This window comes from Rutidosis leptorrhynchoides, chromosome 5, assembly GCF_046630445.1.
Source record: "Rutidosis leptorrhynchoides isolate AG116_Rl617_1_P2 chromosome 5, CSIRO_AGI_Rlap_v1, whole genome shotgun sequence".
NCBI lineage: Eukaryota > Viridiplantae > Streptophyta > Magnoliopsida > Asterales > Asteraceae > Rutidosis > Rutidosis leptorrhynchoides.
Window position 1 is genome coordinate 343387814 of NC_092337.1, and position 27631 is coordinate 343415444.

At 34.4% G+C, this 27631-nt stretch overlaps 1 protein-coding gene across 1 annotated transcript; it reads left to right on the forward strand.

Moving 5' to 3' along the window:
• On the forward strand, positions 1-25806 carry LOC139849616 (uncharacterized). Its single transcript, XM_071839252.1, has 2 exons — positions 1-807; positions 25681-25806. The coding sequence occupies exons 1-2, from the start codon at positions 1-3 to the stop codon at positions 25804-25806; spliced, it is 933 nt and encodes a 310-aa protein (XP_071695353.1).
• The last annotated feature ends 1825 nt before the right edge of the window (positions 25807-27631 follow it).

Consider the following 27631-nt stretch of genomic DNA (forward strand, 5'->3'; position numbering starts at 1 on the left):
ATGGAGGATTTTCATAAGGCTTTGAATGATGATCTTCGGTCAAAGATTAGTCTTGGTCATGTTAAGACTTTTGCCGAGTTGTTTGATGTGGCGAAAGGTTTTGAACCCGATGATCTGAAAGTTAATTATGGTAATACGGGCAAGAGGAAGTTCGAGGAAAGTAGTGCCCCGAGTAAGAAGGCTAAGAGCGGGGCCGATAGTGTGGGTAGTGTGAATAAGGGAGGTTCCGGGGGTCATGTCCCTAATTTCTATACTTGTGGGCAAAGAGGTCACATGTCCCGGGATTGCCCAAACCCGTTTTCTAAAAGTAAGATCACTTGTTTCAGTTGCCACAAGGAGGGCCACCGGAATTCCGAGTGTCCTGACTTAATGACGGGTGATAAGAGCTACGACAATGGCAAGCAGTTAAAAAAGGCGACAAAGCCCGCAAGAGGCCGAAATTTCTTGATAACTATCGATGATGCTAAGAATTCCAATGATGTGGTTTCAGGTACTTTCTTGGTTAAGTCTAAATCCGCAAAGGTGTTATTTGATAGTGGTACCGATATTTCCTATGTTTCTTTAAAATATGCGGCTACTTTAGATTTTCCTTTATGTGGTCTAGACTCTCCTTTACAAGCCGAGATCGCCGATGGTAGGTTCTCGGTGGCTAAAGGGGTATATAAAAATTGTGTTATTGATTTCGGAACTGAGAAGTTTGATATTGACTTGGTTCCTATTACCTTGGTGGAAATTGATGTCGTAGTGGGTATGGATTGGCTCGATCATAATAGAGCTAATATTGATTGTCATGAGAAATTTGTAAGGGTAAGAACCCCAAGTGGGGGAGAGCTAATCGTGTATGGTGAAGTCGAAAATGTCCCGTGCTTATTTGTAATAATAATAAACAATAATAATAATAATTGAATTTATACTATTATCATTATCATTATCTCCATCATTCATGTACGCATTTCATTATTATCATTCGAGCATCATACCATAACTATAATCTTAATCATACCCATAATCATATACTATTTAATTATCCCGTTCATTACTTTATGTTTTAAGATCCAAATAATATTTATTTTTGATGGATTTCAATACATAAACAAATTTACAAAACCCATTTTGTTACATATAAATTCGTGTGTATATGTATATATAAAGCGGAAGCAATTTCAAGTTCATGCATGTAAAGTTTAACCTTTTAAAGCATGAAATCCATTAAAGATCTAGTCTTGAAATATATGCTAAAATGTAAGTATAAGCTAGTAGGAGTTTATACCTTCTCCAAATGGAGGTAGAAGCAAGGATGAAGATGATGAAATGAATGGAGCTTCAAAGTGTATGAAGCCTCAAGAGATAATACCCCAAGCTTTAGCAATCAACACACCTTAGTTGGTTAGGATTTTTAAGACACTTAGCAAGCTTCAAACTAATTTAGGAACCCCTTATTCCCTTTGTAAAATTCGGCCAAAAGGAGAGTGCAAGAGAGTTTTTGCTAGTTTGAAAGTTAAAGTGAGATCTAGATTCAAAAAATGGAAGAATGTGTTGCATGCCTTGGAAAAATACTTTAGTTAAAGCATTAAGCAAGGTGGTTGGCTTGTCTTGGGAGCCCCAATGCCGCCACCACCTTACCCTCCCCCTTTTTTTTTTTTTTTTTTTTGTTACATCTTTTATACACTTGTACATGATGTTATTTACTTGCCTTTTATATTTTATAAGTCCCTTTTATAAAATATAACTCCATTTAATAGTTTAAGTAATTATAAACTATCAACTATATATTAAGCAAGTATAAAAGGGGTTGTAGCATCTACTTTTATAATCCTTTTATAAAATGTAGAACACACATTAATTGTTTAACCACTTAAACAATTAAATCCATTATCTATAAATTATCCAAATAATTTTTATCTCAAGTTATTATTATATTTTAGAAAACCAATTTTCTAAAGCTAAGTGCCTAGTATTTACTTAACGACCAGTTCGACAAGATAAATACTTAAAGTGTTGATAAGCTTGTTATTGGGTATGACCCGACTTGGATCATAACATGTTAGCCACATTAGTTTAATATGTCTCTCGGGCATACAAAATACCTTCAATCTCCCACTTGCACGAGAAACATAAGAAATTAATGCAAGTGATGGATACCACCTAACGACCGTCCATCACCCTTAATATGTTATGACTTTGTGCCATTCAATAACATCATCCCTTTCGAGTTCCCATCTCGAACATGATTTAGGTGAATCTTTCAATATATCCTTTTGTCTCAGATGTCATGTTAAATCCAAGAGACATAGAATGATCACTCTCTTATAGATTTAACTTAATCAGGCCTTAGACATCCGACTCTCAACGAATAAGAGGGACAAATTCCATCTTGACTACTGATAATGCTAAAAACGAACATATATTTCATAGCATTATTCCTCAAGAAAGACAAGCTTTTAGTTGCAATTGTTCTATTTACAAGTGATATTCGTTTAAATAATAAAAGGTGAAGACAAAAGACAGATTCGACGATTTGAAGACGCAAACGACCAAAAAGCTCAAAAGTACAAAAGACAATCAAAAAGGTTCCAATTATTGATAAGAAACGTCTCGAAATCACAAGAGTACAAGATTCAAAACGCAAAGTACAAGATATTAAATTATACGCGAGGACGTTCGAAAATCCGGAACCGGGACTAGAGTCAACTCTTAACGCTCGACGCAACGGACTAAAAATTACAAGTTAACTATATATATAAATATAATATAATATATAATTAATTATATTAATTATATATATATTATATATATATATTTAAAACTGTCGGCAGCCAGAAACTCCAAGGGAGTAAAATGAAAATACCTCTCCGCGACTCGCGGAGTTTGAAGGGCTTTTTGCCGCGAGTCGCGGAGCCCCAAAAATCAAATCTGGCTATAAAATCAACCCGAATTCTGATCAAAAATATACAATATTTTCATCTCTCTCTCAATATATACGAGTAATATATATTTATAATTTATATTTTAATTTTAATTATAATTCTAATAATAAGGGTATGTTAGCGAATGTTGTAAGGGTGTAAGTCGAAATTCTGTCCGTGTAACGCTACGCTATTTTTAATCATTGTAAGTTATGTTCAACCTTTTTATATTAATGTCTCGTAGCTAAGTTATTATTATGCTTATTTAAAACGAGGTAATCATGATGTTGGGCTAATTACTAAAATTGGGTAATTGGGCTTTGTACCATAATTGGGGTTTGGACAAAAGAACGACACTTGTGGAAACTAGACTATGGGCTATTAATGGGCTTTATATTTGTTTAACTAAATGAAAGTTTGTTAATGTTAATATAAAGATTTACAATTGGGCGTCCCTATAAATTACCATATACACTCGATCGGACACGATGGGCGGGGTATTTATATGTACGAATAATCGTTCATTTAACCGGACACGGGAATGGATTAATAGCCACTAGAATAATTGAAACAGGGGTGAAATTACATTCAAGGGTAATTGGTGTAATTGTTAACAAAGTAGTAAAACCTTGGTTTACACGCAGTCGATAACCTGGTGTATTCATTAAACAAAGTATTAAAACCTTGTTACAATTCGAATCCCCAATTAGTTGGAATATTTATCTTCGGGTATAATAATAATTTGACAAGGACACTTGCAATTTATATTTATGACTGATGGACTGTTATGGACAAAAACCAGACGGACATATTGAATAATCCAGGACAAAGGACAATTAACCCATGGGCATAAAACTAAAACCAACACGTCAAACATCATGATTACGGAAGTTTAAATAAGCATAATTCTTTTATTTCATATTTTATTTCCTTTATTTTATATTTAATTGCACTTCTAATTATCGCATTTTATTTATTGTTATTTCATTTTATCGCACTTTTAATTATCGTACTTTTTAATTATCGTAATTTAATTTTATCGCATTTTTATTATTCGCAATTTCATTATCGTTATTTACTTTACGCTTTAATTTAAAGTCTTGTATTTATTTTATATTTTACATTAGGTTTTAACTGCGACTAAAGTTTTAAAATCGACAAACCGGTCATTAAACGGTAAAAACCCCTCTTTATAATAATAATATTACTTATATATATATTTATATTTTTAATAAAAGTAAACTAATATAGCGTTGAGTTTTGTTTAAAGATTTCCCTGTGGAACGAACCGGACTTACTAAAAACTACACTACTGTACGATTAGGTACACTGCCTATAAGTGTTGTAGCAAGGTTTAAGTATATCCATTCTATAAATAAATAAATATCTTGTGTAAAATTGTATCGTATTTAATAGTATTTCCTGCTAAAATTTAATAGTATTTTATACCCCTCTGCTTTGACATCAAGTATTTTTGGCGCCGCTGCCGGGGAAAACATCTTAAAAGCCGGAAGCGCAACGCTAATAATAATAAAAAAAAAAAAAAAAATTTTAGTTACTTTTATTAAAAGTCATTTTTGTAAAATTACGTTTTAATTATTCAAAAATAGAAAAAGAAAAACAAAAATACAAGTATTTTTAGGATTTTGTTAAATATTTAAGTTTTAGGAGTTTCTTTATCTTTATTTTAATTTATAAAAATATAAATTTTATTAAAAATCGTTTATTTAAATTAAAAACAGAAAACAAAATAAAAAAAAAAAAAAAAAATAAAGAAAACGCGTAAAAAACAAAACCTGTCAACTGAATTCCTGAACCCCGCGACTCGCGGGGTTTTCCTCTTTATTCACCGCAACTCGCGGAGGTCTTCTGACACACGGACAAAACCCTAATCACGGGTTTTAATTTATTATTATTATTATTAATTACTTAATTATTATTATTATTATTATTAATTTTAGTTTTATTTTTACTTTTTACTTTATATATGTATTTTGTTTAATAAGTTTTTATTAAATTGTAAAATTAGTAGTTTTTATTAAATAAATAATATAAAAATAATATTTTTATAAAAATTATACTTTTTACAACTTTTTGTATATTTTTATAATTTTGTCCCTTTTTAATCGTTGTAGCGTAATATTTGTATTTTTTAGCTCATATTTAATTTTAAACTTAGTTTTTGCTATAGTTATTTTTACTCCTAGATTTTTAGGCTTTGCCGTAGAATTCCTTAAGTGCTTTTTCTTTAGACTAAGATTTAGGTGCTTTATGATTTTGCGACGCCTTTTTAAGTTTTAGTTTCTTTTTAAGTTATTTCCATTTGGGATTTAGTTTTTTCTTGTAAGCTTTAATATTTTTAGACCTTTTACTATGTATCAATTATCATTTCAATTAGTAATTTCAATTTGCGATTATAATTTTAAGTTAGTTGTAGTAATAAGGTTAAATTAGTTAAGTATTTTTAAGTTTTGATAAGTTTCTTTTATTTTTCCGTCACCTTTTATTTTTCAACCATTTTTTTTCTTTTTCGACATTTTTCGACGCGCAATCTTTTTCTCTCTTATTTCTCGCTATTCTAGTTTTAGGACTTAGAATTTTTTCTACTTCTTATCTAAATTTCTTAAAATTACGAAAATTTATTTTAAGTGGTTAAATTGATAGACATCAAAATTTTCTGGTTCGTAGTAATAGTTGGATTTGTACGTGGACCGGGTTATTGGAGCCAAACAGTCCTCAATTATATTGAGACCAAACGAATCCTGCCCCTCTGCTGCATCTTTTGGCTATTCGAAACGTGGGCAAAATCAGAAAAGTCTATTGATTGGATAACTTATTATAATTTTTCTTTCCTTTTAAAAACTAATAGGATATTCTGTGAATGCACCGAGCAAGACGTTCACCACCTTTTGTACGTTCACCACCTGTAACTCGATCAAGACATCGTTTAACAAATATAACCGCCGTTGATTTTTCTTTAGAATCATCATCCAGTCGACCAAGTACTTCAGTTCAAATTTCCGATAATCCAGTTTTTGAAACAAACCTCACAATTGAGAATCCAGAAAATATTCAGGAACGGTTCATAGATCCTGAACCATTAAACTTTCCTCCGGAACCAACAATCATTCAAACAGAGATTGTTGAGGAACGAACTATTAAATCAGAACCATCTAGTGATACCGAGTCAACAAATTCAATTATGGAGAATCTGGAACCTTTAAGTATGGAAGACCGAATGAGAGCTAAACGCACTGGCCAAGGTCACGCAATTACTCATCCAGACATTAATGCGCCAGATTATGAAATCAAAGGACAAATTCTACACATGGTGACTAATCAATGCCAATTTAGTGGTGCGCCGAAGGAAGATCCAAATGAACATCTACGTACCTTTAATAGGATCTGCACACTATTTAAAATCCGAGAAGTGGAGGATGAACAGATATATCTCATGTTATTTCCCTGGACTTTAAAGGGAGAAGCCAAAGATTGGTTGGAATCGTTACCTGAAGGGGCGATTGATACATGGGATGTTTTAATTGACAAATTTCTTAAACAATTCTTTCCTGCATCTAAAGCCGTAAGACTTCAAGCAGAAATTGTTACGTTCACACAAAAGCCAAATGAAACTCTATATGAGGCGTGGACAAGATATGGAAAGTTATTAAGAGGATGTCCGCAACATGGTTTAGACACCTGTCAAATAGTACAAATATTCTACCGAGGATGCGACATCACTACAAGAAAAGATATAGATATAGCAGCTGGTGGTTCGATTATGAAGAAAACCGAAACTGATGCGTACAAAATTATTGATAATACTGCTTCCCACTCACATGAGTGGCACCAAGAAAAAGATATCATTAGATCATCTAAAGCAGCTAGAGCCGATTCTAGCCATGACTTAGATTCCATTTCCGCAAAGATAGATGCTTTCGAGAGACGAATGGAAAAGATGACTAAAGATATTCATGCTATACGAATTAGTTGTGAGCAGTGTGGAGGACCACATTTGACAAAAGATTGTCTCAGTATTGAATTAACAATGGAACAAAGAGAGAATATTTCATACATAAACCAAAGGCCTGGAAATAATTATCAGAATAATTATCAACCGCCAAGACCAATTTACAATCAAAACCAGAATTATAACCGAAATATTCCATACAACAACCAACAAGGTCCTAGCAATCAACAAGTATCCAATAATACTTACAATCAGCAAAGACCGAATTTTCAAAACAAACCACCACAACAAACCGATGATAAAAAGCCAAATTTAGAAGAAATGATGACGAAGCTAGTTGAAACTCAAACGCAGTTTTTCACATCTCAAAAACAAACCAATGAACAAAATGCTCAAGCATTTAGAAATCAACAAGCTTCTATTCAAAATCTGGAACAAGAAGTAAGTAACCTAGCAAGGTTAATAGGTGAAAGAAAACCGGGAAGTCTACCAAGTGATACAAATGCTAACCCCCGGAATGAAACAGCTAAAGCTATTACCACAAGAAGTGGTACAACACTTAAACCACCTGAAATACCAGTAACTTCTGATGAAACTATTCCTACTCCACAAGAACCACAACCTGATCAAAATAAGGAAAAAGAACCGGTAGTTGAAAAGGTTAATGAAGATAACACAGTTAAGGATAAACCTTATGTTAAACCATACCAACCACCACTTCCTTACCCGAGTAAAATGAAGAAAGAAAAACTTGAAGCCGAGCAATCCAAATTCTTGGATATGTTTAAACAGATAAATGTAAACCTTCCTTTCATTGATGTGATTTCAGGAATGCCAAGGTATGCTAAATTCTTGAAAGATCTAATCACGAATAGAAAGAAAATGGAAGAACTCTCGGCTGTTACTATGAATGCTAATTGTTCAGCAGTGCTGTTGAATAAGATACCAGAAAAACTATCTGATCCAGGAAGTTTCACAATTCCATGTTTTCTGGGAAGTCTTAGTTCAATAGAAGCATTGGCTGACTTAGGTGCTAGTATAAATCTAATGCCGTATTCACTATACGCTAAACTAGACCTTGGAGAATTGAAACCAACCAGAATAAGCATACAACTAGCCGATAGATCAATAAAATATCCTAGAGGGATAATGGAGAACATGCTAGTTAAAGTTGGTAATTTAGTATTTCCAGTAGATTTTGTTGTTTTGGACATGGAAGAAGATTCTCAAGTTCCTCTCATATTAGGAAGACCATTCTTAAACACGGCTAAAGCAATGATAGACGTGTTCGGTAAGAAACTGACCCTAAGTATAGAGGATGAGAGTGTTACCTTTTCAGTTGATAGAGCCATGCAACAACCACAATCTGCAGATGATACATGTTATTATATTCAAACTATAGATGCACATGCAGAATTATTAGAAGAATTTCCAGAATTACAAGGAACAGGAGAATGTTCTTTAGGAGAAGGAAATGAACCAATTGATGAAGCTGAAATGTTAGCTACACTTATAGCTAATGGATATGAACCAACAACAGAAGAAATTCAAATGCTAAAAGAAGAAGACAGATATCGATATAAATCATCGATAGAAGAACCTCCAAAATTAGAGTTAAAGCCACTTCCAAACCATTTGGAATACGCTTATTTACATGGTGAATCTGAATTACCTGTAATAATATCGTCTTCTCTTACTGAAAATGAGAAATCACAACTCATTTCTGTGTTGAAAGCTCATAAACCAGCCATTGCATGGAAGATTCATGATATTAAAGGAATAAGTCCTTCGTATTGCACACATAAAATCCTTATGGAAGAAGGTCATAAAACGTATGTGCAACGCCAACGAAGACTAAATCCTAATATGCAAGATGTAGTTAAGAAAGAGATTATTAAGCTACTAGATGCAGGTTTGATATATCCAATTTCTGATAGTCCATGGGTAAGCCCAGTTCAATGCGTGCCTAAGAAGGGTGGCATGACTGTCATCACAAATGAGAAAAATGAGCTTATTCCTACTAGGACTGTAACAGGATGGCGTGTATGTATTGATTATAGAAAATTAAATGACGCCACCAGAAAAGATCACTTTCCCTTACCTTTCATAGATCAAATGTTGGAAAGATTAGCCGGAAATAGTTACTATTGTTTTCTTGATGGATTTTCCGGATATTTTCAAATTCCAATAGCACCCGAAGATCAAGAGAAAACCACATTCACGTGCCCTTATGGTACTTTTGCTTACAAACGCATGCCATTTGGACTTTGTAACGCCCCTGCAACCTTTCAAAGGTGTATGATGGCGATTTTTCACGACATGATAGAAGAATGCATGGAAGTATTCATGGATGACTTTTCAGTCTTCGGTGATACATTTAAATCATGTCTAGTTAATCTGGAACGAATGCTAATTAAATGCGAAAAATCAAATCTAGTACTTAATTGGGAGAAATGCCATTTTATGGTTAAAGAAGGCATCGTTCTTGGACATAAAATTTCAAAAGAAGGAATTGAAGTGGATAGAGCTAAAATAGATGTAATTGCTAAACTTCCACATCCCACCAATGTTAGAGGAGTTAGGAGTTTTCTAGGGCATGCCGGTTTTTACCGACGTTTCATAAAAGATTTTTCTAAAATTGCCACTCCTATGAATAAACTCCTAGAAAAGGATGCGCCATTCATCTTTTCAGATGAATGTATCAAATCTTTTAATATTCTTAAAGAAAAACTCACTAATGCACCAATCATGATAACACCAAATTGGAATCTACCATTCGAACTAATGTGCGATGCAAGTGATTTTGCAATGGGAGCCGTTTTAGGACAAAGGATTGAAAAACGATTTCAACCTATATATTATGCTAGTAAGACATTACAAGGAGCACAAACGAACTATACAACTACTGAAAAAGAACTCCTTGCTATTGTCTTTGCTTTTGACAAATTTCGATCATATCTCGTTCTAGCAAAAACGGTGGTCTATACCGACCATTCTGCTCTTAAATACCTATTTTCAAAACAAGATGCTAAACCAAGATTAATCCGTTGGATCTTACTCTTACAAGAGTTTGATATTGAAATCCGAGATAAAAAAGGAGCAGAAAATCTCGCCGCTGATCATCTTTCTCGTCTTGAAAATCCCGAATTAGAAGTCCTAAATGAATCGGCCATACAAGACAACTTTCCTGATGAATATCTATTGAAGATAGATTATAAAGAAATCCCATGGTTTGCAGACTATGCAAACTACTTAGTTTGTGGATTCCTTGAAAAAGGATTATCGTACCAAAGACGAAAGAAATTCTTCAGTGATATAAAACACTATTTCTGGGAAGATCCACATCTGTTTAAAAGTTGTCCCGATGGAATAATACGCCGATGTGTATTTGGAGATGAAGCTAGTAAAATTTTAAACCATTGTCACACAGGACCAACAGGAGGGCATTATGGGCCTCAACTAACAGCAAGAAAAGTTTATGAAGCTGGATTCTATTGGCCTACAATTTACAAAGACGCACACCTTCTTTGCAAATCCTGTGATGCATGTCAAAGGGCCGGAAGAATAAGTCAACGCGATGAAATGCCACAAAATGTCATACAAGTATGTGAAGTATTTGACATTTGGGGTATTGACTTTATGGGTCCATTTCCAAAATCTCATAATAATCTATATATACTCGTAGCCATTGATTATGTATCTAAATGGGCGGAAGCACAAGCTCTCCCAACTAACGATGCACGAGTTGTAGTCAACTTTTTAAAACGTCTTTTTGCAAGGTTTGGAACACCGAAAGCTTTAATAAGTGATCGGGGTACTCATTTCTGTAATAATCAACTTGAGAAAGTTCTTAAAAGATATGGAGTAACTCATAAAATCTCCACCGCATATCATCCACAAACAAGTGGACAAGTTGAAAATACAAACCGAGCTTTAAAACGTATTCTAGAGAAAACCGTAGGATCAAATCCGAAGGAATGGTCCATTAAATTGGAGGATGCACTCTGGGCTTTTAGAACAGCCTACAAAACTCCAATTGGAACCACACCTTTTAGACTTGTTTATGGAAAAGCATGTCATCTTCCAGTAGAAATTGAACACAAAGCATTTTGGGCTTTGAAGACATGTAATCTTGATTTACATGAAGCCGGACGTCTACGATTAAGTCAACTAAATGAATTAGAAGAATTAAGACATGAAGCATACGAAAATTCGTTAATCTATAAAGAAAGAACGAAGAAATGGCATGATAAAAGAATCAGAAGTTCAAAAGAATTTAAAGAAGGAGACAGAGTTCTTCTTTTCAATTCACGATTCAAGCTATTTCCTGGAAAATTGAAATCAAGATGGTCTGGACCATTTATAGTCAAAAGAGTTTTCCCATACGGAACGATAGAATTAATAAATTCAAATGGGATTGAATTTAAAGTTAATGGTCACAGAGTTAAACATTACATACATGGTCCGATGAAAGTCGACAACGAAGTTAATCACAATTTCGACACCACAGCTAACTAAGTGTGGGGAGAATCAAGTCTTTAAAAGATAATATGTATTTCTGTTAGAGTTAGATTGTCTGTTTTCGTGTAGTTCTCGAAAATGGAACACGTATGGTCTTTCCCTAGCAGACCCTAAAGAACTAGTCTTCTCCCCCCATTCTGAATTTTTATTTTTTTAGGTTTTTACGAAATGAAGACTGCCTGTGAACTAAACCATGGTCTAATGCTACACGCTTTGATCACTAAACGTAATAATGACATACTACCGAGTGAATTAGTATCAGTAATCAGAGAAAGAATGGACGGAGTTAGAAAAGGATCCAGATGCGAAGATAATAAGTTACAATTTGGTAAAGGAAAATCAAAATCCGCAGCAAAAAGAAGAGCACGACACCTAGAAAAATGTCACAAATGCGGAAAATGGTCACATGGAGGTAAATGTTCAAATAATCAAACCTATTCAAATACCGAATTTGTTACTTTATGCAGAGACGGACCGTTCATATGTTTAGAAGAAAAGACAATGAATGCTCGAGGTTACGCCTATGCAGCCATGGAAGACCAATTAAACCGACTATCTTATGAATATAATAGATCATATAACTAAGAAATCTATTTCACAGGTATGTCTGTACAGTTTTTATTTTTATTTTTATTTTTAACCTTTTGATAATAAACGCTAATTTGTTCGCTAAAAAGTATTAAATTGGTATTAAATAAAATTAGGTTTGGCGACCGAAATTATTGATATTCTTCAAAAATTTATTACATCACTGCGAAATTTAACGTTTATTCTTAAGGTATAAATATCTTTAATCAATCAACCCAAAATATTTCAAAAATTCGTCATGAGTTAAATTAGGTCTTGGAACCGAAATTACTTTACCGAAAAGAGGGGCGCATATTTTTGATAATATTTGATTGATTAAAGTGGGATAAAAAGACAAAAAGATTTTTAATTTTATTTTTACTATGTTTTTAAAATTAATATTTAAACCTTAAATTAATATTGTAAACTTTATAAAAACAATATATTTAAAATTGTAAATATTTGAAAAATTAATATAAGTTTGGTATGAATTTATAAATTTTTAAATTAAGTTTGGTGTGAATTTTTAATTTTTAAAATATTAATTTTTAATTTTATGCATTTTAAATTTTGAGTTTGGTGTGAATTTTTAATTTTAATTTTGAATTTTATATTTAAGTTGTGTGAATTTAAAAACAAAAATTTACTTTATCTCATTAAGTTAAAAATATGATTTTAAAATTCGTCGTAAGTTGAAGACTAGGTCTTTGAACCGAAATTGCTTTACCCGAGGGAGGGACGAGAACTTTTATTATCATTATTTTTAATCTTGTTGATTTAAAGTATGCCAAAAACATTAAAAAACCCAAAAATCTTAGCTTTTAAAACAATCGCTACAAAAAGACAAATTTTAAAATTTTGTCGAGGGACGGACTAGGACATCAATCCGAAACGACCTCGTCCTAAATAACAAGGGAAACAAAATTTTAAAATTAATTTCTTAATTGTTTTATAAGTTAAAGATTATAAAAAAAAAAAAAAAAAAAAAAAAAAAAAAAAAAAAAAAAAAAAAAAAAAAAAAAAAAAATAACTCCGCGACTCGCGGAGTTTTCAGTTAAAACCTCCGCGACTCGCGGAGGGACCAAATTACAGAAAAAAAAATAAAACTAGCTGCTCGAACTGATCACTCACACACACACATAAACACCCGAAACAGCTGCGAAAAAACCCGAAAAAACCCACAAAAATCATCCCAAAAACTCAATTTTTCACCGTTAATCTTCAAATTTTTCACTACAATCATGTTGAGAAGGATGATATCTAGGAACTACTCAAGAAAACAGGTACAATTACACCCCAAATCACCTTTAAATCCGAATTTTAGTGTGTTCTTGAGCATATTTTCATAATTTGAATTTTGTTAATTTTTAGTGTAATTAGTGTTAAATTGTTAGTATATTATGCATGTATAACCTAGATTGATGCTTGTTAACATGATTTGAAGCCAAAAACTTCAAAATCTTTAGAATCTAGGGTTTGTGTTCTTGAGCAATTTGGGGCTTTTTGATATAAACAGGTTATGGCCGATTTTTGTCATGAATTGTTGCTAAATTGAGTAGTGTAACATGTCTAGGTAGTTAAATGATCCAAACTTTGAGCCTAAACATGAATTTGAGAATTAAAGTGGACTTTTTCAAGTCCAAAATTCATGAACTTGATTTTTGAAAGATAATGCCATTTGAGACTTGTTTATTTGCTAGTAATGATTATTTTGACATGTTATTTGAGTTGAATGCTTATGAACTTGGCGAAAATTTTCGTATATGCTTATTTGAAAAAGTGTAGAATTGATAAAAATGTGAAAATAAGCTTAAGTTTGATATAAATTGATAATGTCATTGTAATTATTTTGATTGATGATTTTGCTGACACTAATGCATATTTGGATGCACAAAATTTGTGTTTGATGTGTTTTGCAGACTGAAAGGGGTGAATCTTCATCCCAAGCCCGCCATGCTCCTGCTGAGAACTTGGAACAACAGGAGGTAGATAACTACTACAAGCAGGATGTACCTCATCCAGTCATGACCTTTTCAGATATGCACTTGGAACAGTTGCACCCGAACCTGCGATTTGACAGACTTTGGATAGATTATCCAAAATATCAACGGGGTTTGCATACTCTTCACTCTAAGGTTGTTGAGGTACCAAGGGTCATAGAATGGGGACCCTTGGAAGCTGTAGAATTGGCCGGGCCAATTAGGGAATTACTGGTACAGAGGTATGGTAATTCTTCTTTCAATGACTGGATATGTTTATTCACCATACGCAGACCTGTATATAAAGTATGGTGTGAAGAGTTGTTATGTAGTATAGAGTTGAATGATCGGGTAGCCAGTTTAACCGATCGTTCTTTTATTAGATTTTTGTTAGGCGGTTCGATGCGCCACATGTCTTTACTAGACATGGCTCAGGCTTTACGTATATATACGCCTGAGGAATTAGCGTCTGCCGATTGTAGAGGATTGATACTAAACGGTAGGAAAATAGATGAGAATTTTGATACACACGGTGTGTGGAGTCAAATGACAAGCCACCACCGTTTTAAAGGGGGAAACTACTCTTATTTGGATATAGATAGAGCCGAATTAAGAGTAATACATAGGTTTTTAGCTAACTCGATTACACAAAGGGGTAAAAACAAAGAAAAGGTAAATGAACAAGATTTGTTTTACCATATGTGTATTCGAGACCCACACAGCGCTGTAAGTATACCATATTGTGTGGGTTATTATTTATCAGCTATGGTTCGAGGGATGCGTCCACATAGCATAATAGGAGGTGGTATTTTTATTACTTTGATTGGTGAATATCTCGGTGTGGATATAAGTCGGGGGGGATTATTAGTAGAAGAGCCGGAACCCCGCGACACTATAGGTTTAAATGTGTACCATGGTGCGAAAGTGTTGAAGCGGCGAAACAACGCCGCAGTACGATACAATGGTAGACATCCACAGGTAGAGAGAAACCAGGAACAAGGTAATGTAGGAGGGGGGCAAGAAATGCATAGGTTTATAGCTTCTCAGGAATACGAAAATGCTAGACAGAGAGCATTTGAAGATTGGCAAGTTCATCAGAACCAGATCATAGCGCATTGCCAACATATAGGTAGAAACTATATTCCTACACCGAAACCCGTCTTCCCTCCTTGGTCGATAGAGATGCAGCCACCATATCCTACGTATGACCCTGCCGAAGCATTCTATAGCACTTATGGTTATGCGTGGAACCCCTATTGGTACCAATATCATCCTTAGTTTACTTATTTTTATTTTGTAATTTGTAATTATTGATATGTTTAATATTTTTTGTTAATATTGTAATCATTTTTATATTTATCTAACTTTTATTCTTAGATTTTAATAATTTTTGAATGTGGGGTAATATACCAAACTTCAAAAATATGTATATATGTTTGCAGTTTATCTTATGTACACAACAGGGTAAAACAACGCATTTTCAAAGACTGGCATTAAGTTCAGCAAAAGCAAGTAATTTTGACGACAATGATGCAAAATACATGTGAAATAACAACAAGACGGAATGAACAAATGACGTGCACCATTTATCATTCAGCAAACAAACGCCAATATATTTGGAAACTTTGGTAAAAATTTAATCATTTTCACACAAATCACCCTCAATAATTTAATTTTTTACTGATTTCTTGCAAATGAGGGCATTGCAAGATCTTAAGTGTGGGAAGGGGTTAAATTCTTTCGGATTTTAAAATTTTTATATTAAACACTTGGTTACCATTAAAAATACTAGTAAAGCAGTAGTTGTATTAGAATCTAGTGCTCTCTGATAAAAAAGAACAGCCCTAGTCTTATATACTGACTACCCAATTCTAGTAAAATTTTTCAAAATTTTCAATTAAATGAATTCAAAATCATGTTTATACATATTTATGAACGATAAAACTAGGTTTTAACACCGAAATTATTGTTACCTCGGAAAGGACATAAATTGAGAAACAAACTAAAATGTTAAAATTCATTTAAAATGGAATAGAGGACGATAAAAAGGAAAATAAAAGCCAAGCGTGGGAAAATTTACCAAGTTATTTTAAACATATGTCACATATATTTGTAACAAATAACTGAAAATACTTTTGCTTTGGACTAAACTAAACTGTTTTACCCAATGAAAGAAAAGAAGAGATGGATCTACACGATGAATCAATTCCATCATTAAAAGGAAGTAAAGTCTTCCGAAAAAGACACGCGCTTCTTGATTTAGGTCATGAAGTTGTCGTCCAGACCAGCTGTAGGTTGACGAAAAATCTAGAAAAGTCATCACTAAAATCAGCAGGAAATCCACGGACCTCAGCATTAAACAGGGTCGCCAAGTGGTCAGATTTATCCTAACCATGAGAAGGATTTATCAAGTACAATGGGGGGGCACCATGCAAATTAGCTGGATAAGACTAATGAATCAGATCCCCAGAAAGGATAATCTCCTTAAAAATCAAAAATCAGCTTTTAAGCCTGATATTACTCAATCCTTGAGATTGACCTTAAAGATTGAGAATTACAAACTCATGGAATTCAATGATATCTAAACTCGAGCTTGAACGAGAAAATATTTTGATCAAAAATTATAAACCGATTTGTTTTCTGAAAACCCTATTTTCAATGCGTTCATTACCATTGAACGTAAAATCCTAGGAATTCACCTGGAATTCATGAGGTCACCTGAACTAAATCGGGTGTCAACCGTAAGAACGGTGGTTGCATAACATGGTCAAAGACAGGACTTTGTGCCAGACCGACAAATTATAAGGGTGAGCTTTTACTATTGCTCCTACCAAGGATAGTAATTGCGTCCGACACGTTATAGACCATAATCAAAAGCATGTCACGGGACATTGCCTTAACAGTTGCTTGTTCAACGCTTTCCTTTACAACCGGACGGTAGTTTGCCGAAAGGTAATATACGGGACAAGTAAACTGGACGTGTTGCTTTCCAAATACAAGGTTAGCAAGTGGGTGACACAAAACCGCAAGTTTTGAGCTAAAATTTTCAAATCTGAAACCCACCAAACCCACAAAAATATTTTGCAAACACCGGTAAAGGGTTATTCCGGAAGACTTATCTAGGGTAAAAACTAGATTTAATTTTCAAAAGATCAAATGTTTTCATAAAGATCCAATTTCCTTAATGGATCTAAATTTTTATAAGTCATGTGGGACTGTAAACCATATCGTTACTACCATTGTTTATACCGCCGTATAGAAATCACTGATGTACAAAGTGTGAAGAATAAAGAAGTGATTCTAGTATTTCAAGACAATATTGCTTGAGGACAAGCAACGCTCAAGTGTGGGAATATTTGATAATGCTAAAAACGAACATATATTTCATAGCATTATTCCTCAAGAAAGACAAGCTTTTAGTTGCAATTGTTCTATTTACAAGTGATATTCGTTTAAATAATAAAAGGTGAAGACAAAAGACAGATTCGACGATTTGAAGACGCAAACGACCAAAAAGCTCAAAAGTACAAAAGACAATCAAAAAGGTTCCAATTATTGATAAGAAACGTCTCGAAATCACAAGAGTACAAGATTCAAAACGCAAAGTACAAGATATTAAATTATACGCGAGGACGTTCGAAAATCCGGAACCGGGACTAGAGTCAACTCTTAACGCTCGACGCAACGGACTAAAAATTACAAGTTAACTATATATATAAATATAATATAATATATAATTAATTATATTAATTATATATATATTATATATATATATTTAAAACTGTCGGCAGCCAGAAACTCCAAGGGAGTAAAATGAAAATACCTCTCCGCGACTCGCGGAGTTTGAAGGGCTTTTTGCCGCGAGTCGCGGAGCCCCAAAAATCAAATCTGGCTATAAAATCAACCCGAATTCTGATCAAAAATATACAATATTTTCATCTCTCTCTCAATATATACGAGTAATATATATTTATAATTTATATTTTAATTTTAATTATAATTCTAATAATAAGGGTATGTTAGCGAATGTTGTAAGGGTGTAAGTCGAAATTCTGTCCGTGTAACGCTACGCTATTTTTAATCATTGTAAGTTATGTTCAACCTTTTTATATTAATGTCTCGTAGCTAAGTTATTATTATGCTTATTTAAAACGAGGTAATCATGATGTTGGGCTAATTACTAAAATTGGGTAATTGGGCTTTGTACCATAATTGGGGTTTGGACAAAAGAACGACACTTGTGGAAACTAGACTATGGGCTATTAATGGGCTTTATATTTGTTTAACTAAATGAAAGTTTGTTAATGTTAATATAAAGATTTACAATTGGGCGTCCCTATAAATTACCATATACACTCGATCGGACACGATGGGCGGGGTATTTATATGTACGAATAATCGTTCATTTAACCGGACACGGGAATGGATTAATAGCCACTAGAATAATTGAAACAGGGGTGAAATTACATTCAAGGGTAATTGGTGTAATTGTTAACAAAGTAGTAAAACCTTGGTTTACACGCAGTCGATAACCTGGTGTATTCATTAAACAAAGTATTAAAACCTTGTTACAATTCGAATCCCCAATTAGTTGGAATATTTATCTTCGGGTATAATAATAATTTGACAAGGACACTTGCAATTTATATTTATGACTGATGGACTGTTATGGACAAAAACCAGACGGACATATTGAATAATCCAGGACAAAGGACAATTAACCCATGGGCATAAAACTAAAACCAACACGTCAAACATCATGATTACGGAAGTTTAAATAAGCATAATTCTTTTATTTCATATTTTATTTCCTTTATTTTATATTTAATTGCACTTCTAATTATCGCATTTTATTTATTGTTATTTCATTTTATCGCACTTTTAATTATCGTACTTTTTAATTATCGTAATTTAATTTTATCGCATTTTTATTATTCGCAATTTCATTATCGTTATTTACTTTACGCTTTAATTTAAAGTCTTGTATTTATTTTATATTTTACATTAGGTTTTAACTGCGACTAAAGTTTTAAAATCGACAAACCGGTCATTAAACGGTAAAAACCCCTCTTTATAATAATAATATTACTTATATATATATTTATATTTTTAATAAAAGTAAACTAATATAGCGTTGAGTTTTGTTTAAAGATTTCCCTGTGGAACGAACCGGACTTACTAAAAACTACACTACTGTACGATTAGGTACACTGCCTATAAGTGTTGTAGCAAGGTTTAAGTATATCCATTCTATAAATAAATAAATATCTTGTGTAAAATTGTATCGTATTTAATAGTATTTCCTGCTAAAATTTAATAGTATTTTATACCCCTCTGCTTTGACATCAACTACATACGTCCTAGATGCTACACCTTGTACCATACCTGAAGCCTCCCTTATGTACTACCATGTTTCAGAATAGCGAAGGAAAGAATCAAGGCACAATATTCGGTGAATATCTGAACCCAATATGTGTCTCAGGTCAGAGGATATAATGATATTCTCCTTTACTCAAGATTACAAGTGATCAACCACAAAGGTTCCATATAGTAATCTTGAGAGCGGGTCTTCCAATATTTGTATCCCACAAATATCTATGAACCTTGGTTGCAACCTTGCCCCACATTCATCATTTGAATGTTAACCAATCCAAGTTCATAATAGTCTAGACCTCACACTTGTTCCCACAAATGTGATCAACTACGGAATTTAGAATAATAATTTATTCATGGATAAAATATGCTAAATTGGAACATGACTCATAATTGAATTAATACCATAATTATATTAATGAGTTTGAATTAATTCGTTCCGTTACAATACATAAAGTAGATCAATTCCAATCACTAGAATATCGAAGCCCTAATGCACAAACATGTCCCTCATGTTTTGGCCCATGTAAGAGCTTCGTGAGTGGATCCGCAACATTTTGATCTGTGTGAACTTTGTGAATACATATCTTTCCTTTTTCAACCTCATCCCTAATGTAGTTGAATCTCCGCTCAATGTGACGAGTCTTTTGATGAGCACGAGGTTCCTTGATTTGAGCAATCGCACCCTCGTTGTCACAAAAGATCTCAAGAGGGTCCTGAATGGAAGGGACCACTCCTAAGTCGTCGATGAATTTCTTCATCCATGCAGCCTCCTGAGCTGCCAATGAGGCGGCAATGTACTCCGACTCTGTAGTGGATAACGCAACAACTTCCTGTTTCGCACTCTTCCAAGAGACCGCACCACCATTTAACTTGAAGACATAACCGGATTGTGATCGAGAGTCATCTCGATCAGTTTGGAAACTCGCGTCCACGTAACCTTTTACGGCGAGTTCCTCCTCACCAGACCCATATATTAGAAACATATCCTTAGTCCTTCTAAGGTATTTCAATATACATTTAACCGCAGTCCAATGACTATTTCCTGGGTTATTCTGGTATCTACTTGTCAAGCTAAGAGCGCATGACACATCCGGTCTAGTACATATCATTGCATACATGATAGACCCAATAGCAGATGCGTATGGGACTTTCTTCATTTTCTCTTGTTCATCTTTCGTGGTAGGACACTGAGATGAACTGAGAACAGTTCCCTTTTGAATAGGTACCAAACCTTTCTTAGAGTTTTCCATCTTGAACCTTTTCAAGACTTTATCAATGTATGTACTTTGACTTAAACCTATCAATCTCTTGGATCTATTTCTATAGATTCCAATCCCCAATATGTATTGTGCTTCTCCAAGATCCTTAATGGAGAAGCAACCTTTTAACCAAGTTTTGGCCTCTTGCATTGTGGTTATATCATTCCCAAATAATAATATATCATCCACATATAGCACAAGGAACATCATGGAGCTCCCACTAGCCTTCTTGTATACACAAGCTTCATCACCATTTTTAATGAAGCCAAATTTCTTTGCCTCTTCATTAAAACGATGATTCCACATTCTCGATGCTTGCTTCAATCCGTAGATTGATTTCTTTAACTTGCATACCTTTTTAGGATTTTTCGGATCGACAAAACCTTCGGGCTGTACCATATAGACATCTTCCTCAAGATATCCATTTAGGAAAGCGGTTTTGACATCCATTTGCCAAATTTCGTAATCATAATGAGCAGCGATGGCAAACAATATCCTAATAGACTTTAGCATTGCCACTGGCGAGAAAGTTTCATCATAATCAACCCCTTGAGTTTGAGTGAAACCTTTTGCTACAAGTCTAGCTTTGTATGTATCCAAGTTTCCATGTATGTCGGTTTTCATTTTGAAAAGCCATTTGCAATCAACTAGCTTGGAGCTAGGAGGTTGCACAACAAGTTCCCAAACTTGGTTTTCATACATGGATTGCATCTCGGCGTTCATGGCTTCCTGCCATTTATCTTTATCAATTCTTGATAAAGCATCTTTGTAGTTTGTCGGTTCATCCAAATCAACCGTATAGCAACCTTCCACGAGAAACCCATATCTCTCGGGAGGATTACTAATCCTACTAGATCTTCGAACGTCTTGTGTACCTTGATCATCCACTTGATCATTTTCAACATCCTCATGTTGAGTACTAGTGCCAACCAATTGTGTATCATCGGCTTGATCTTGTACCTCTACATGATCTATCTTCCTTTCACCATCACCTTCCATAAGGAACTTGGTTTCAAGGAATTCCGCTTTCCGAGCAACAAATACGGTTTGCTCGGATGGATCATAGAAGTAATATCCCATGTCATCTTTGGGATATCCTATGAAGATACACTTTGTGGATCGAGCATGTAGCTTATTTGCTACATAACGCTTAGGATAAGCTTCACATCCCCATACTTTCAAGTATGAAAGAGAAGGAGGTTTTCCAAACCACATCTCATGAGGAGTTCGTTCCACCTTCTTGGTTGGGGCCATATTTAAAATACGAGCCGCGGAGCTTAGACAATAACCCCAAAATGATAGAGGCAACGAGCTTCTTGCCATCATAGATCGAACCATATCCATTAGGGTTCGGTTCCTCCTTTCGGAAACTCCATTAAGTTGGGGTGTTCCGGGTGGAGTAAGTTGTGAGATGATCCCACAACTCCTAAGATGATCTTGGAAGGCATCGCTTAGGTATTCACCTCCTCTATCGGTACGAAGTACCTTGATTGTCCTATTGAGTTGATTTTGTACTTCGTTTTGATATTCTTTGAATGCTTCAAACGTTTCGTCCTTGTGTCTTAGTAAGTAGACATATCCGAAACGACTAAAGTCATCAATGAAAGTAACAAAGTATCTTTCACCTTTCCTAGTCATGGGTTTAAAGGGTCCACATACATCCGAATGTATTAATCCCAATAAATCTTTAGCCCTTTCATAGGTCCCTTTGAAAGGTGTTTTAGTCATCTTGCCTTGTAAACAAGATTCACATACTTCAAACGAATCCATTTCATTTGATTTCAAAAGTCCATTCTTTTGAAGTGTATGTATTCGGTTCTTGTTTATGTGACCAAGGCGACAATGCCATAAGTAGGAATCGCTCAAATCCCTTTTGAGTTTCTTGGTGCTTGTATGGTACATTGAGCTACTAGATGATGTGTCATCATGAACCAATTCATAAATTCCATTTGAAGGCGAAGCCTTGAAATAGAATACATTATCTTTAGAAACATGAATATCATCATCAATAAAATTAACAACGTGACCACATTGTTTTAAGCGAGAAATAGAAATAATGTTTCTACACAAATCCGGAGCATACAAAACATTTTCTAAAATAAGTTCCAATCCGCTTGGAAGCTTCAAAATAAAATCTCCTTGAGCTTTAACATGCACTTTTGCACCATTGCCCATATAGAGACTTGATGTTCCCGCCTTATGATCACTTCTTTTGAACCCCTGCAAAGAATTGCAAATATGAGTTCCACATCCCGTGTCTAATACCCATGTATTAGAAGAAGTAATACTAAGCTCTATATATACCATATATATATTACCTGAGGTTTGCCCTGCATCCCTCTTGTCCTTCAACTCTTTAAGATAGACCGGACAGTTTCGTTTCCAATGACCCATCTCACCGCAACCGAAACATGGGTCTTCCTTGGGGTTTGCCTTCTCGGCTACCTTTTGCTTCTTAGCCTTGTTGATGGTTGGGGTAACCATCTTCCCCTTCCCTTTGCCTTGATGGGCGGGTCCTTTTCTCTTAGCCACTTTTGGCTTAGAGGTGTTACCTTTAGACCCACTTTGATCGATTGCTAACACGGGTAAAGCCCTTTTACCCATGCTTGTTTCCGCCGTCCTAAGCATACCATGAAGCTCACCTATACTCTTATCCATCCCATTCATGTTGTAATTAATTACAAATTGATCAAACCTCTTTGATAGGGAGTTAAGGATAAGATCGGTGGCTAACTCATTAGATATGTTAAGGTTAAGACGGTTAGCACGATCGATAAGGCTTTTCATCTTAAGTACATAAGATGAAACCGATTGGGTATCGTCCATACGATAAGCATGAAGTGCCCGAACCGTTTCGAAACGCTCAACACGTGCTTGTTGGAGAAACATCTCCTTCAATTGTGTTATCATGTCGTATGCGCTATGATGCTCGAAATCCTTTTGGAGTTCGGGTATCATAGTCCCAAGCATTAAGCATGAGACTTGAAGGGAGTCGTGGCAATACTTATCGTAAGCGGCCATTGCCTCCACATCATTCTCATCCGGTTGATCGGGAATGGGGTCCTCAAGCACATACATTTTATCCTCTTGTTTGAGGACAATCCGAAGATTGCGGAACCAATCCATAAAATTTGTATGGTTGAGTTTGTCTTTCTCGAGGAGAGACCGTAACGATAGGTTGTTAAAGTTAAGTGGTGCGTTGTTCATGTTGTTGTTGTTATTAGTGGCCATCTACAAAATTCAACAAAGTTCATTTAAGTATTGATTTCAAATTTAATAAACAATACCCTTTTAATTTGTTTTATTAAATATTAGAATCCAACGGTAAATCAAATTTCGGTTAGGTGACCTTTATCCCGTTATTTGATTTTGCTAGGTAGTCATAATGACAATTGCAATCCTTTTGCAACTTCTAATTTATGGGATCATGCAATCCTTTTGCATGGCATATTAATCCCATCAACGCCTATTTGTTCCTCATCCTTCGGTGACCCTAAGTTCATGATTCCCAAATCAAGTTGTCCTACTTGTGTAGACATGTAGACTTAACATACAAGTGGTTAGGTGACCTTTATCCCACATGTATGTGAAGTGTACCTTATTCATATTAGTTCACTCATGACGGTTAGGTGACCTTTATCCCATCAAGAGATTCCTAATATGTCTAAGTGTTTCCACAAAAGGATGGCGTTAAACTTGTTTACCTTGTTTTATTAAAGGGATTTTAGGTTTTCTACATTCTAGTTTAGAAAACAAAGAGCTATACACCAACATGCATTTGGTGTGTAGTATGTTTATGAAAAACCCATTTTCATGTACCTTTTAGTAACCAATTACTAGTTTTAACCATTCCATTGCTTTTAAATAAACCATTTTATCTAAGTCTAATAACCAATTATTAGTGTCATTTTGTTATGTTTTATTATAACCATTTTATAATGTATTATGCAAGTGTTATCTAGTGATGATCTTGTAGCAACCAAACATACAAACATTCACAAACATGCATAACAAAGTGTTCACAATCAAGAGCCATTTTGGTAGACATTTGTTTAGCCAATAAACAAATGTCACCTAAGGGGTTAAACCAAAATAAGAGATTTTTACCAAAATCTCCCACTTAATCTTGTAATCCTCAAATGCTTCATCTTGTAACTTTCTTCATGATCTTCATTTTCTCTTTACAAAATTATATCCTAATACAATCTTTCTAGAAAATGAAATAACAACCTATTCTATTTTACAAACCAAATAGAACAAATTACATGAATATTACAAGATTACATACAACTTATTACAAACCAAAATAACAAAATTATTACAAATCATATGAATGAATATCACAACCAATTCAACCAAACATTCAAACATATGGTCTAGGCTTGATTGTGAACAATAACATAACAACAAACTTGGCCAAACTTGAAGTCCCAAAACCCACTTTTGGGTCCAATAATTCGGCCAAGACCATAAACCCCACCAAAACTCAAGATTTTTACATTCTACATTCATGCATGTTAGTAGATTGTAAAACAAATGAGTTTTCTAGCCAAAAACAAGAAGCATATTAACAAGACTTTGGCTCTAGATACCATTGATTTTAACATCATATTTCTTAGTAGCATATTTGTTACATAACACTTAACCTCTCGTTTTATTAAAGTTCATACTATCGTATTTATATATATAATTTATATGTTTAAGTTTGTTTATACCTTCGGTTTAAATAGAATATGAAAGACGAGTAATGTTTGAAAGTGAAGCCCGACATCAGCAGCAGGTCGACGAGCAACGGCAGTCAACACGAGTAAGTTTTGATTTGGGCTAACAAATGGACCATCGTACACTGTTGGGCTGTTATAAAATGCATCCGGCCCAAGATCGGTAGCTGTGGCCAACATTCAGTCCATCAAAAGTCCAATTGATTAAGAAACCCAAGTGACAAGCCCAACAGTCCAATTAACTAACCTAATTTATTTAAGTTTTAAATCTGTGTTTTATATGATAGGAATATTCGCAGGAGTGGGGTTTTTGGTTTGAATATAAAACAGATGTAAACGGCAGGTGTTATCTGGTTTTGATTTATGGCTTGATCGAAACAGGAACAGAATAACAGCATTAGCGGATCACAACCAGTAGCAATTCGATGGTTCTCTGGATGGTTGGCTTCAGTGGTTAGTCGTAAACATAATAGCAACAACAGAACAGTTGCAACATATCAGCAGTAGTAGCAGTTACAGGGATAAGTCTGAAATAAAATTCAAGTGTTTGGATTTTATTTAAGCTATCGAAATGTATCAGGGAAGCAGCAAAGTAGCAGTCCAAGCATAACAAGAAAAAATACAGTTTTGATTTACAAACAAAAAAATATCAATAATAACAGAAACAGCAAAATCATCATATGTGAATGAATTTTTAAATCAAACTGCAACAAATAATAAAAAAATATATTCGACGGTTTAAAAAAAATCACCTGCTATGAACAACACAAATTCAAAATTTGATATTGCGTTTTAATCACATACAGGACTTGATTTCTTCCTCAAAGTTGTTGTAAATCCATCATTGAAGACTCGTTAACCACCAATTGTAATTGAAACGCACAGATTCCATCGAAATCAAAACGTTGACTTTTCTTAAACTTTGTTCTTTGACTTGAACATTCGTAATCAACAGAAGGAATTAGATTGAAAATTTGTAGATAGTTCAGCTATAAGATTCCTAACACATTTGAATCTTTAGATTTTGGTAATTGATTTGGATTTGGGTTATTTACCGAAACCGTTCGTAAAGGGGAGGAGCCGAACTCATTCTATCATATTTAGGTTTTTGATGTTCAATAACAGCAACAATAGCAATATATAGATGAAATCGATGATGGGAATTGAATAATTGAGTGTAGCAGACAGGATCGATTAGGGGTCACGAGTATACAGAGGAAGAAGAAAAAGAAATAACGTACAGAGGGATGTTTAAACTCATTTGATTTACGGTTAAATCTAGAGTACATAATCTCTAAAACATTAGAGATTACATAATCATCATGTCGAACGGAGATAAATGATGTAGATCGATTCGTAGAACGATGATTATGATTGAGGTACATAATGAGATGTTGAGGCGTGTGATGTTGAAACTTGGGTTGTTGGTGGTACTGGTATTGATGTTGGTGGTACTGTTGGTGTCGGTGATGTTGCTGAAGCTGGTACGTTTTGCACCATATATTCCAAATTGATTACTCGAGCGCGAAGTTCGTTGACTTATTCTATTATTCCGGGATGATTGTCGGTCGGAACAAGCGGATGAATAAGGTTTAGAATTTTAGATAGAATATAATCGTGGCGAGATATTCAGGAAATGAGGCTGAAAATGGTATTACGGACAGGTTCGCCGGTAAGTGTTTCAGGTTCTTCGCCAAAAGGACAATATGGTGGATGAAAGGGATCGCCTTCTTCTTGTCTCCAATGATTAAGTAGACTACAAACCCATCAGATGAATTGGGGATGGCTGATTGGTTCTGGTGACGCTGCTTCCAGAGCTTAACTGAACATCCATGTCGGAATAGCTGTCGGAATAACTATCGGAATCTGAGGGACTCGAACTGGTTGAGGGATTCATCTCGTACGATCAGATGAAGGATTTTTGATAAGAAATAGATTATAGGATGTAGATTAGTACCCTGCAATACATAATTTACATATGCATATATAATACTAAAATCCCATAAGTTACGGAGGAATCTACGAAAGCTGTCAAGCAAAGTCTACAGTAACAGATACGCTAAGATATGAATTATCAGATACGCTAAGACATGAATTTTGTCTATACACTATTCATGCAGTCAATGCAGTAAAACGTGTCTAGACTAAGAATGATAAGCAGGTAATTTTCGACAAGAAATGATAAGCAAAACTTTTGACATGCAAACACGGTCGAAGTCCAGACTCACTAATGCATCTAAACAACTATCAGTTAGATACACTAATGCAAGACATGGTTCGCTAAGACCACCGCTCTGATACCACCTATAGTGACCCGTCCTAATCCATCTGG

What these genes read in the sequence shown, in the direction of transcription:
- LOC139849616 (XM_071839252.1), top strand. Translation starts at nt 1, where the DNA reads ATGGAGGATTTTCATAAGGCTTTGAATGATGATCTTCGGTCAAAGATT. An exon ending in GTCATGAGAAATTTGTAAGG is followed by an intron (nt 808 to 25,680) that starts GTAAGAACCCCA and finishes TGATCGAAACAG; the next exon opens with GAACAGAATAACAGCATTAG.